Source organism: Phocoena phocoena, chromosome 18 (genome assembly GCF_963924675.1).
Source record: "Phocoena phocoena chromosome 18, mPhoPho1.1, whole genome shotgun sequence".
In the NCBI taxonomy this organism is placed as follows: Eukaryota; Metazoa; Chordata; class Mammalia; order Artiodactyla; family Phocoenidae; genus Phocoena; species Phocoena phocoena.
This window is the reverse complement of record NC_089236.1, coordinates 51960554-51974388: the sequence shown is the minus strand read 5'-3', so window position 1 is coordinate 51974388 and position 13835 is coordinate 51960554. Positions and strand designations below refer to the sequence as shown.

General features: G+C 38.0%; 1 protein-coding gene across 1 annotated transcript in view; it reads left to right on the top strand.

Moving 5' to 3' along the window:
* MYCBP2 (MYC binding protein 2) overlaps positions 1-13312 on the top strand; it is a 272456-nt gene extending 259144 nt beyond the window's left edge. The window contains exons 74-83 of the mRNA XM_065896124.1: positions 582-683; positions 1967-2095; positions 2460-2592; positions 3874-3977; positions 4767-4955; positions 5774-5881; positions 6998-7207; positions 9769-9876; positions 10769-10934; positions 12836-13312. Coding sequence (XP_065752196.1) covers positions 582-683; positions 1967-2095; positions 2460-2592; positions 3874-3977; positions 4767-4955; positions 5774-5881; positions 6998-7207; positions 9769-9876; positions 10769-10934; positions 12836-12951 — 1365 coding nt within the window. The 3' untranslated portion in view covers positions 12952-13312. The remainder of the gene's footprint in view (positions 1-581; positions 684-1966; positions 2096-2459; positions 2593-3873; positions 3978-4766; positions 4956-5773; positions 5882-6997; positions 7208-9768; positions 9877-10768; positions 10935-12835) is intronic.
* The last annotated feature ends 523 nt before the right edge of the window (positions 13313-13835 follow it).

The following is a 13835-nucleotide window of genomic DNA, read 5'->3' as shown; positions in this document are numbered from 1 at the left end:
CTCAGAGTTGAGACAGTTAAGTATTATTTTCTGTTTTTCAGTAATGAAGAAATATGTTATTCTGTGTAAAAATGAAGCTTGCTCTTTAAGCCTCAGAAAGTTTTAAAGTATTTTTGAGGGCAATTTTCTAACGCTTGTAAGACGTTTACTTATTTCTGACAAAGTGTACCCAGCATAGAGCTAGACTGTTAGAGGCATAGCGATTTCCTTGGAATGTAATGCCTCAGGCAGATATTAGTTGGAAAATGTGTAGAAGGCATTGATATATTAAATATGTAAATTTTTGTATTGATATGTTGTTTACATATCAGAATAATAAAGGTTAATTTTATGTGTCAGGTAGACAACAGAATGGTTCATCAGAGCAACAGTCATTTACTCAGTATGTGTTTGAGTGCCTACTCTGTGCATGGCACACACAGTAGAGGGCGTGGGTACCTGGTACCACACCAGGAAGACTTGAGTGCCACTGGGGATCTACGTCTTTTCAAGTCCAGCTAGCCTTCACTGAGCTGTGGCGGTGGGTGCTCTGTAAGGCGTAACCCCACGCTCTGTAGTGTAACAGCCTTTCCCTTTGGCAGCTCTGGCTTGCTCTGGCGTCGCTGTGTGTTCTCGACCAGGACCACGTGGATCGCCTCTCCTCAGGGAGGTGGATGGGAAAGGATGGACAACAAAAACAAATGGTAAGATCAGAGTTATTTTATAAAAATTTAGCTTGTTTTTCTTTACAGTAAGCTTTGGTTTAGCTTTAAAAAAAAAAGGACTCTAGGGGCTTCCCTCGTGGCACGATAGTTGAGAGTCCGCCTGCCGATGCAGGGGACGCGGGTTCGTGCCCCGGTCCGGGAAGATCCCACATGCCGCGGAGCGGCTGGGCCCCTGGGCCATGGCCGCTGAGCCTGCGCGTCCGGAGCCTGTGCTCCGCAACGGGAGAGGCTGCAACAGTGAGAGATGCCCGCGTACCGCAAAAAAAAAAAAAAAAAAAAAGGACTTCACGTGTCAAAATACACAGTTAGTGGAACTCTTGAAAAATTGTGTCACACTGCCCAAGTTCATCTCACAAGTCTATTTCACTTAGGGTTCTCTCTTCATAGTATATTAGGGGATTTAATTACATTAAAAAACTGTTCCCTTCTTCTCTGAGTCATGTTTCCATCATATCAAAGTTTGGTTTTAGCCAGACTCTGATTCTATATCTAGATTTTGTACTAAAATGTAATCGGTTTTATGATAAGAAGGAAATAAATTAGTAAGAGAACAACATGATATACCATTTATTCACAGATGTACTTAAAGTGGGTTTGATAAGTATCCCTTGCTTCACTGGAAGGAAAAACTTTATACAGGCCCTTTCAGCATTTTCTTTTTAACATCCAAGTTTCAAAAATGCATTATTTATTAATTTAGCATACAGAATGTTTGAATATAATGGGAGAAATTTTCTTAAGTCGCTAAGAAAAGTATACATGTTTATTTTGTTAATCATTGAATGCCCACAGCGCATTTAATCATTGATTTGGGGATTTTGAGGCCTTTTTTTTAACATGTATAAATTTTATTTATTTATTTATTTTTGGCTGCATTGGGTCTTCGTTGCGGTGCGCAGGCTTCTCACTGCGGTGGCTTCTCTTGTTGCGGAGCACGGGCTCTAGGTGTGCGGGCTTCAGTAGTTGTGGCACACGGGCTTAGTTGCTCTGCGGCATGCGGGATCTCCCCAGACCAGGGCTCGAACCCGTGTCCACTGCATTGGCAGGCGGGCTCTTAACCACTGCGCCACCACCAGGGAAGCCCGAGGGCTTTTACAGTTAAGTACACTTGCCATAATTCTGTTTAATGTTCAGATTTTAAATTCTTATTTGAGTTCAGAGTAACAGTCTGTTCCTGTTGTAAGTAAATCACATTCAATTTGTATGAGTATTTAAGACTTTCTTGTTAATCTTTTGTAACGTATGGAAATGTCCTGTTCTAGCCTATGTGTGATAACCATGATGACGGTGAAACTGCAGCAATCATTTTGTGCAACGTATGTGGAAACTTATGTACTGACTGTGACAGATTCCTTCATCTTCATCGGCGAACCAAAACTCATCAAAGACAGGTGAAAATTTCTGCATTTACATGCAGAATAGTATCTGTAACATAAAATATATTCAGTAAGAAATAAATGTGGGAAGGAGACTTGGCGTAATGGGAGAAAAATGAACCTTGGAATCAAAGACCCTGGTGGAGTTCCCAGCTGTCTCATTTACCAGCTGTGTAAATCAAGCATGTTGTTTAACCTCTGAGACTTGGTTTCCACACTTATAAAAATGGGGCTGTTGTGAAGATTAAAGAGAAGACTAGAAATATCTGGAATTTCTTAGACTGCTTAATAAATAAAAGCCGTTTTCATTATTGAATAATTAAAATTTATACTTCTTTCAGAGTGATATATTTTCCCCTTTTCTTTACTGATACAATAGGTCTTCAAAGAAGAAGAAGAAGCTATAAAGGTTGACCTTCATGAAGGTTGTGGTAGAACCAAATTGTTTTGGTTGATGGCACTAGCAGATTCTAAAACCATGAAGGCAATGGTGGAATTCCGAGAACACACAGGTAAAAGGATTTAAGAGTGAATCATTTCCTGACAAATAGATTGAACCATCCCTGCTGATTACGATTAAACTAGATGTTTAATTTAATTATTTAATGTGAATAATTTTGAGTGTTTTCTATTAAGTGATGATGAGATCATTGATCACTGTATTTTTATATTTACTAGACAGTGTTCAGTGTTCTATTGTAGAACATTAGATTAAAAGTCGGGAAAGTTGGTTTGCCATGAACTAGCTGTGTGACCTTGGGCAAGTCGTTTTATCTCCAAAATATGCATTTTTCATTTTGATTTTTTTTCTAAAGTCTGGTGTATTCCCAGCTTAAAGGTACATTGAATCTTACAGATTCTCGATTTTCAGCACCTCTGTAGTCTGCCGTTTATCTGACACAAATTTCTGATTTTGGTGTTAGATGTAAATCTGACAAATTTAAATACGAATAACTTTTCATGCTGCAAGAGCATGGTCTTTTCTTTTCTCACAGCTGATTTTTTTTTCTCCTATTTTCCCTCCATACCATATTACATTAATGAATGTTCTAGTGTTTGAACCATCATTGTATTTATGACCTGAACTATCCTTTTTAAAAAACATTTTCTGTAAATATTGCTAAGTTCACTTATCATATTTAGAATTTTGTACCTGTGTTTTAAAATGAGCTTGGTCTGTGTTTTTCAAATCTTGTTCTTTTTCCTTTTGTTCTTTGTTTTATTGATTCCATTCCTCCTTTAACTATTTCAAACATATTTAAATTCCTTCTCAAATGTTTCTATTATCTTTAGTTCCCTGGGTGGGAATTCTTCTGTTATTCACGTTTCATATTCTCTGCTGATAGGTTTTCTCCTATACCTTGTAATGTTGTCATTGGGAAAGGTACCTAATGATTTCCCTTTCTTCTATGTACCTTTATTTAATTTTTGTTGTTATATTTTGTCTGACATTGTGCTTTTGTAATGAGGGGGCTTACCATAGCTGCTCGACCTGCTGTCTTGACTAGAAGCCTAGTCGGTTTCTGTGTACTGAAGAAGTCTAAATAAATCAGTTAATAATTTATTTGGCTTCAGGTAGCTCTTTAGTCTCTTATCCTTTTTTGTGTGTGATTATTTACTTTATAATTAGGGCAGCTTACAACCCTTCAGCTGCAAAACTGCCGGGCTGATTTCTCAGTGATAGCAGCTGATACATATCCCTGCTTGCTTGATTTGTTTTTTTCAGTTAGTTATATTAAAATATGTAGAAAACATACACTTAAGGAGGACTTTCCTTTTCTGCTTGAACCTAGGTAAACCCACCACAAGTAGCTCGGAAGCATGCCGTTTCTGTGGTTCCAGGAGTGGAACAGAGTTGTCTGCTGTTGGCAGTGTTTGTTCTGATGCAGATTGCCAGGTGCGTGTATAGTTAGTTAGGCCATCATGTAAGGAGTAGCACATGTTCCCTCATGACACCTTCACTTCATATAAATAGGACTCTGAGCTCAGCATCACTTTTGTTTTCTAAATTAGTGTATTACCCATGTCAAGAGTTAAATGCTTTATCAAAGCTGGAGAATGGATCAGTTAAAGCTCTCAAACCCAAATCAGTCTCTTGTGTGTATTTCCCAGCTACCACCATCATATATATTTAACATTTACTTCTGTGCTAGAAGCAGATAAAAATCTGTGGGCTGCCTTTCCTTTGCTTGTTACACATTTTATTCACTTGTTTCCTTAAAAGTTGTTTATGCATGAACATCTGTACACATTCCATGCTATCCAAATATTTTTGATTCCTCAATTTAGTTAACAAGAAATTGGATAGTGTCCTGATAGTGAAGGATACCTGTATTTTTTTTTAATACCCAGTTTGGTGAGAGGTAGGTGGTGATTGGATGATTATATGTCAGGAATTTCTTTTGCTTCATGGCTATGCATGATAACAAATAGATTAAAATCGCAGCTCACTTTTTAATCAGCATTCCCTTTAATGTGGAGTGAAATTTTTTTAAATCACATTAGACTTTGTTAATAATACTAAGTTATATGCAAACAAAGAATAAAAATAACTACTTTGTGGTTACTTAGCCTTATATCTATTTCCCGGGGAAAAGTACCTTGGAAAATTAATATAATGGATGTAATTACCAGGATGTGTGCCTTTTTTGATATTTTCTGTGCCGTTGTAATTCATCTTTAACAGGAATATGCTAAGATAGCCTGTAGCAAGACACATCCTTGTGGCCATCCATGCGGAGGTGTTAAAAACGAAGAGCGCTGTCTGCCCTGTCTACACGGCTGTGATAAAAATGCCGTAACCCTGAAGCAGGACGCTGACGACATGTGCATGATCTGTTTCACAGAAGCGCTCTCCGCAGCACCGGCCATTCAGGTTGTCTCCGCTTTTAACGTGTTAAGTGTGCCTAGATTTTTCAATAGGAAATATAAATATACATGTCAAATAAACAAACGACTGAATCTTTCTTACACCATTGGGAGAAAATATCCCACTAATATCCCCCAGTTTATTACAGAGCAAATGCTGTCTCTTTATGTTCTGTCTCCATTTTGTGCAGTGAGCTTTAATCTGTGATTTGTGTAAGCCTATATAATAATTGAAAGTATAAAATGTTCATAAGGGAGAAAAAAAATAATTAGATTACCCAGTAGCTTCTCTCTTCTTAATTTCCAGAATCCAGCATGGCCTTTTGTAGCATTATGTAATTGATCTATGCATGATACATACCTCTATATATAATATATATACATATATCTATAATGTTAGTAATATTATAGAAGTTACAATTTGCTAAATAAGTTTTTTTTAACATTTACTGGTTGTTTGTTTATATTTCCAGTTCTTGTGATTCCAAGACAATAAGTATTCTCAAAAATAAATTTTAAATCTTTAAATCAGTAGTTTCCTTTTCTTCCTGTGAGACACAAAATTGAATAATTTCACATTTCTCCCTAGCCCAGCTTACTCTCTATAAGGTGGCATTAATACATGAATGGTAAAAATTGGGAGAAGCTGAAGATCTCATTCATAATGTCACATGAATAATAGAGAAGTGCCGAAGTTTCAGTGTACTGAATTTCTAGATTTTTCTCTTACCTGCCCTAAGTAGCACCTTACATTGACTAATCTGCCAGTTACTCGTGTTCATTGTTATTACGTTTGCTTATATCCTTCTCTTTTCTTTATTTAAGCTGGATTGTAGTCACATATTCCACTTACAGTGCTGTCGACGAGTTTTGGAAAACAGATGGCTTGGTCCAAGGATAACATTTGGATTTATATCTTGTCCCATTTGCAAGGTATGGAAAGAATCGGAAATTATCTGCTTTCTATTAATTTTCATCTTTGTCTTCATCTTTCATCTTTCAAAATAAACATGGCAGCATCTCTCAGTGTCCTTCTTAGTCTACGTTTAACCACCAGCCCCCATCAGTTTCTGCTCTCTTCACCCAGGTAGTACCTGAGAATAAGATCTTTCTATTATACTACATTTCAAGACATTAATTGTCCATTAAAAGCTGATTAAATTAAACTATCGCATCAGAAAATTCATTTAGATATCATCATGCATTGAAGGGCACGCATCATTGCTTTCAGACCCGCTGAGAGTTCAGTCCATGTGACTTGTCAGTGGGTGACTACCAAAAAGAAGAATGAGCCTGTGGTGCTTGTAGGTACTGATACCTGCCGTGAAAGAGTGAAACCTGAACTTTTTAAAGTGCCATTAGGACAGATTCTTTAGAGCTCAGGTAAAATAAGGAGAAAATTCTTGACATTTTGACACGTCCCTGCAAAGATAGGAACCAAAGCAGCAGGTTATTTTGGCAAGCTAATGATGTTTTAACAAAAAACTTTTGTTTAAGAATGTACTGCCAGACTGGTGTTTAGGGTATAACATGGACTTAGCACAGTCATTGCTTAGACTGAGCAATATTCAAAAAGATGATAGGATTTTCTCCCCCTTCTCATTTGTTGCCACAAAGAAAAGTCACATTCAGGAAATGATAGATGAGAGCGATATAGAAAATACTACTTGTTCATTTCTATTATCTAACGTTCTGCCCCACCCCCAAGGAACCAAAAACACACACAGAGGGATATTTGTGGCAGCAGGGTAACCCTTTATTCCCAGAACAGCTAAGGCAGCAGGAGATATATTTCATACTCAGGAACATGAAGCTAATCAAATGGAATTTTCGTGTCCTGTGTCCCACTTGCCGCCACTTTCCCTGCTCTTGGGAAACTATAGGCTTGTGAGGACTTTACAGGATTATTTTTAAATGGCATTTTATTTAGGAAATGTTTGGTTATCTCCTGTCCTAGCACGGTGCTTGGCACTTAGGTGAATACTAAGTGTTTGTTGAATTAATAAATAAATGATTCTGTTAAAGAATGTTCATTTTTCAAAATTGCAGAACAAAATAAATCATATTGTGTTAAAAGACCTGCTTGATCCTATAAAAGAGCTCTATGAGGATGTCAGAAGAAAAGCCCTAATGAGATTGGAATATGAAGGTCTGCATAAGAGCGAAGCTATCACAACCCCTGGTGTGAGATTTTATAATGACCCCGCTGGCTATGCCATGAATAGATATGCATATTATGTCTGCTACAAATGCAGAAAGGTATGCTGTTAATCATATTACGAATTATTAAGATTACCTGTGTGATTAAGAAGTTGAATAGTATAGTGATGTCTAATTATTCTTACGTTTTAAGTCTAAAGTTAAAAATGAGAAAGTGTGGTGCTGTGCTTCAGGTAGAATTTATTTCCTTAATTTGTTTTGGGGCACTTTTTTTTTTTTAACATATACAGACTATTTCCAAAACAAACATGAGGTGTTTCACTACACAAGCTGTTTCCCATCAGCAATCCCCTCTTGTTTTCCAAACCCAGTTGGCTCTGGAATAAACTTCTTTTACTTAACTCTTTTGACCATTCCCTTCTTAAAATTCTTACCTCCTTGGCTCCCAGGACAAGACTCTCTTTGGTATCTTCCTTCCTTTCTGGTCACTTGTCCTTACCCCCCTCACAGAGCTCCTTTTTATGCATCTACTCCTTACATATCTGTTCCCCAGCCCTCCATTCTTGCCTGATCATAACTCCTCACCTCTGGTGACCTGTATACCCATGCCTTTGCCTACCACCTGTATTGTTCCGACCCTCCAAAATTTTTGAGATTTGGATACAAATACCCAACTGTCTACCAGACATTTAGATTTCTCACAGATACTTCTGACTCTCTCAATCTCCAGTCTGTATTAACAAATGAACAAAGTCAGTTCTACCTCCAGATCTCTCTTGAGTTATTTTTTCTTTCTATTATTATATCTTTAGCAACCCTAATCATTTTCTTTGGTAATTATTAGTAGCCTTCTTACTGGGCTTCTTGTGTGGAGCCCCTCACCTCTCCAATTCCATGCTTTACACTTACAATTCCACTAGCAGATGAACATTTCTAGATCCCAGATCTGATCGTGTCACTGTTCAGCTTCTAATCCTGTGGCCCCTCCACCTCTCTAGTCTCATCTCCCAGCATGCCACCACTTGTGCCCCGTGCAACGGAACACGGAACTTGCAGTGCCCCAAACTGGGCCGTGTTGGCTCACTCACCCACACCTCCACGCCGTCGCCCGGGCTCTTCTGTCCATGGAATGCTCTTCTCTGCCTCCTACTCTGCATCTTACTCTCGCTTGCCACCCACGCACACGCACACACTCATAGGCACGGCCAGATCTGTGCAATCACACTTCCGGATTCGGCTCCGGTTTCGCTTCCTCTGCAGCGTGCCCCGACCTCCCCACCACCGCCACGCCATTTTGACATCTCGCATACGTCCGTCTAAGCGCTCATTATTCTGCATTAACGGTGACTGGTTCACGTGTCTCTGTCCCCCTTGATAAGTTCCATGAGGACAAAGACTATGTTTCTTAAGTTCTCTATCTCTAGTACTTGGCACTTATTAGACACTAAGTTAATTGGAGAATGAATAAATGAAGGAATCAATATATGAAAGATGCATAGTCTCCCGAAGTAACAGAAAGAAAATACAGATAATGAATGGAAGGCTAAGTAGATAGATGGTAGCCAGAAAGGCAGACAAATACACACACCCAAGGAAAGACCAATGGTGTACATTTGTGAAACTTGAATTGTTACAAATAATAAAATACTATTTCTTCTGTGTGTTTAATGTACTGAACCTCATAAATGAATACTGCGCTACCACACAGATGACAGTCAGATGTCCAGGAAGCCACGCAGGGAATCTAGAAAAGTAAAACAGCTGGAATAGGCTCCCAGGACAAATGAAATACTTCTGAGGCCTGATTTAGCTGGTGGATGACCATTTATAGCCTCTTTATCAATGAAGCCTGTCTTTCATCTTGTTTTTCCAGTACAAATAATAGGTTTCTATTGACTCATCTTATTTATACCCAATTATGGATATAGTTTTTTTGTCTATGAGACATGTTATATATGCAGAATGCCCCAGTTATGATTGGTCTAATTTATTTTGTGCCCAGAGCAAATAGAGAGGAATTACCCATGATGATAACTTCATATATTCAAGTATCTGTATTAGATACTGTTGAGTCCCTCCATGTAGTGCAGCTCTGTAAGTATGAGCAATGTCCTGAACAGAATATCCAAATTTGCCTTTCCTTTTTAAACATTTTTATATGATCAAAATTGATTTTTTTTTCTTTCCCATTAGCCTCAGGATTATAATTTTTTTTTAGGATTATAATTTTATACTAATATTTATTTTAGGCATTTATTTAGAATAGTAGAAGGGAATATGTTATTTCATATTTCAAAAAGAGAAAAGCTATTCAAACTTGGCCCTGGAAAATCATAGCTTCTCTTTACTACTTAATATCCTATTCTTGATAATTTATTTGGAATATTATACATTCTTTTGTTATTTTGCTTTGACAGTACAATGTCTGAACTTTCTACTGTAAGTATGAATGCATTCCAGAACTGAAGTAGCTTTATTTCATACCCTGATCTATTTCTTACAGGCAGCAATATGGGTATCCACTTGGCATTACAAGGGAATGTCAATAGACAATAGTATTTCCTGAGACCTCTCGATCTCACTTCCGTTGCACCCACACTGAACCTCCTATGGCAGAGTTTTCTGTTTCCTGCTGTGATCTGAATGCATTCCCTCCTTAGGCATATTTCGGTGGTGAAGCTCGTTGCGATGCTGAGGCTGGACAGGGAGATGATTATGATCCCAGAGAGCTCATTTGCGGTGCCTGTTCTGATGTGTCCAGGGCTCAGGTGGGCAGAACATTTTATTAGAAAGGACAGTTTAGAAATGTTAAGCTTCTATGTTTTTAAAATAATAATATATAGGGGCTTCCCTGGTGGCGCAGTGGTTGAGAGTCTGCCTGCCGATGCAGGGGATGCGGGTTCGTGCCCCGGTCCGGGAGGATCCCGCGTGCCGCGGAGCGGCTGGGCCCGTGAGCCATGGCCGCTGAGCCTGTGCGTCCGGAGTCTGTGCTCCGCAGCGGGAGAGGCCACAGCAGTGAGAGGCCCGCGTACCGCAAAAAAAAAAAAAAAAAAAAAAAATAATAATAATAATAATAATAATATAACGAATATGATGGGGATAGTATAGTACATTTTTTTTTCCCCAGTGCTTTCTGATGTTTGTAGGGCAGTGTATAATTTTCCAGATCATTTTGTATATATTATTTCTTTTGGATGGTATTTGCATTTTATAATTTTGTCTCCCATAAGATAATCACCATATTTCAACAAGTAATAAATTTACTTACTTCATTTTCTTAAACCTGCAGTCACACTTTTAGGGTTTCCCGTCTTCAGTGAAATCTTAATAATACATCTATGAGATTGAGAGATAGAAGAAATATTATTAATTTTTCAATTTGGCTGACCAAGAAACATTCACAAGGAAATTAAATGGCTAGCTTATTAAATAATATTGGTTATTATGGAGCTGGGATTTAAATTTGGGGCTTCGCCCAAACCTTTTGGGCCAAGCCACACATTTATTCAATATTTTAATGTGTGTATCATCAGTTTTTCAGTCAGTTTTGAGAGCTGTGTGTACTCTCAAAATATGAATCACTGAGTTAAGTGTATGGTTTTCTTAGGTGTCGTTGAAATAGACTTGGCCTAATCTTGTGTTTATTTTCTTTTGCTGTAGATGTGTCCGAAACATGGCACGGACTTTTTGGAATATAAGTGCCGCTACTGCTGCTCAGTGGCAGTCTTCTTCTGCTTTGGAACAACACATTTCTGTAATGCTTGTCATGACGATTTTCAGAGAATGACCAGCATTCCTAAGGAAGAACTACCACACTGTCCTGCAGGTATGCTTTTAATATTCATAAATATGGTTATAATGTATATGGTATCTCGTTTTGTTTAATGATCACATGAGAACACTTTGTTTCAAGTGGCAGAAACCCAGTTCAAACTATCCTAAAGAAACAAAGGGAATTCCTCGGCCCTTGTAAGCGTCTGACTTTCCGAGTGGAGTAAAAAGTAAGATGACCATCATGAACGAGGGGCTCAAAGCTGTAAGAAGCAATTGTGTGGGGACTGAGAAGGGAGTCACCTAAGGATTAGTAGAAGGATAGCTGCTCAGCACTAAAGGGCCCTGAGAAGTTTGAAATTATAAATTGATAATAAAACCATTTAAAAGGATTTCGTGATTTTTTTTTTTTTTTTTTTTTTTGGTCACACATCTGCCTTTATTGTGAGCAGCTATGATATTTTTTAAGAAGCCTGGAACCAGCACCATAAAATGGACAAGTGATTTGATCTAGAATGGCTGGGAATGGGCAGCATAGTGAGCATCAGAAAGCCGAGGGAATTAAAGAAGCCACTGAGAATACAGGAGAGACGATTGTCTATGGAGGTCAGGCTGAGAAAAAGCGAATATGGAACCAAAAAGAGACAAAATTGGAAGAGGTCAGGAGGCTGGTGGTCACAGTGGGGTGGCACACCAGGCTTAACAGAAGTGAGAAGAGTGGAAGGAGAGGTGAATGTGACCACAGAAGAGACAGATCTGAAACGAGTGGAAATACATGCAAGAGCACGTACACCACAGTGTACAACGTTGTTAAGCTGGGAAACACACAGTCTCATCCATTGCTTACCAGGGTGCAAATGGCAGAACCCTGTGGTGCCTCTCAAAATTGCCAATATACCTACCCTTCAACAATCCCACTTCCGGGGATATACCCACATATGTGAGAAAAATAAAAAAGAGCAGATATGAAGGTTATTCATTGCATCATTGTTTATAATAATACAAGTTTGTAAACAATGCAAGTATCCAGTAAGAGGTTGGTTAAACACTCAGTACTACACACTATTAAAAAGGAAGGTGACTGAGGATGGAGTTTCTGTGTACTAATATGGAAAGGTCTATAGCAGATGCTGTTAAATGAAAACTCAAGTTACTGAACAGTGTGTGTAGTATGCCACCTTTTGTAAGAAAGGGGGAAATAAGAATATATACTCATATGCATTTAAAAAAACCACTGGGGAGATTGACAAGAAACTAATAAAACTGATTAACTATTGGGGAAAACAGGGAAAAATGGGATAAAAATGGGGGGAAGGTGACTTCTTTTTGTATGTAATTTTTTTTAACATTTTGATTTTTAAACTGTGTAATGTATATTATCTATTCAAAAGGATACTAAGATACATAGGTTTTTTTTTTTTTTAAGTACGGCTACTCTTTTCTATTTGCTCATCTCAAGTAAAATTTGTTGTACTATTCTTCCTCCACTTCCTTTACAGTAGAAGTACTTTAGGACTTTTCAAGAAGCTTTAAAGAAGCATGATGAGAATAACATGAGGCTAGAGTGTTTAGGAAAATGGCCAGAATAGAGGCGTGAGCCAGGACGAGCAGGAGGAGGGTGGTGAGCCGGAGGCCAGCGAAGGAAGGGAGCAAAAAGGGGGCGGTGTTATATGGATGAGGACAAGAGTCCAGATTAAGAAGTTGAAGGAGATAATCCTTCTGGCCTGGGATAGGGACCCTGTCCCTTCCTGCTGCATGTATGTGGTACGTTGAATTTTTTATAGTGAATGTTTTTGTTTTTGTGGTTAGAAGAAAATAATTTTTTAATTTTATATTTGCATAACTACAGTCACATTATTTCTCTAAGTAACTTACAGGTGATTAATATTTACATTAGGTTTGTATGGGTGTGTGTGTTTTAATTATATTTTTTTGCCTCCTTCAAAATTTATACAGGTCCCAAAGGCAAACAATTAGAAGGAACTGAATGTCCTCTCCATGTTGTGCATCCACCCACTGGAGAAGAGTTTGCCCTGGGTTGTGGAGTGTGCAGAAATGCTCACACTTTTTAGAACACTCAGATTCCTTTGTCTACAGAGAGAAAAGTTACCTTCATCCCCCCAGGCGGACCCAGGCGGATGTGGTGAAGTTTAAACTCTGCTCAGGATAAAGACGGGACCATTTTTACATCCATGAAAATGAACCATTCACAGTGCAAGAAGGATGCCAAATACCATGTACATAATTCTTGCTATGGAAAGTTTCCCTATTATTTCAGTTTATCTTCTTTTGAACCAAGACATGAAACTTGTGAGGTGTTTGCATGTGGCCATTATCGTCATTGGCCTGTGAAGCATTGGACATTTATAGATAATTGATATCAAAGAATTGCCATGCCCATGGACTAAGAATGATGCTGGCTTTCAAGCAAAAGAGAAAAATTATCATTGTTTATTGTATACTGCCTTTTTGTAATCCTGTACAATTGCATCACGGGTGGGGATAAAAAGAGGAATATTCTGGTTTATTTCCTAGACTGTTATTTAAAAAAAAAAAAATGTGTTAGGACGGCATATAAATGTAATAAGTATCACACTGTATATAAAGATATCAATGTTTGTCCTGTATAAGAATTACTAAATTACAAATGCAGTTTCATTTAAACTTCTAGGTTAAGTTTGAGCCTGAAATTTTAATGAAGTGCAATACTGAGTGTGCCTCATTATCTTGCAGCTGTAAACATATTGGAATGTACATGTCAATAAACCACTGTACATTTTTATACAGTGATAAAGTCTAACAAGTGTGTAAGGTGTTGGCTTGAGAAACAAAATTTAAATACCTAAGGTCTAAAACTCCGTCCAATTTTCCTTGGAAAGAAATTTACTAACATAGCACAATCATAACCTTCAAAACTGTTTGTTAGGGAAAATAAGAGTAGTAATGAAGCACAACG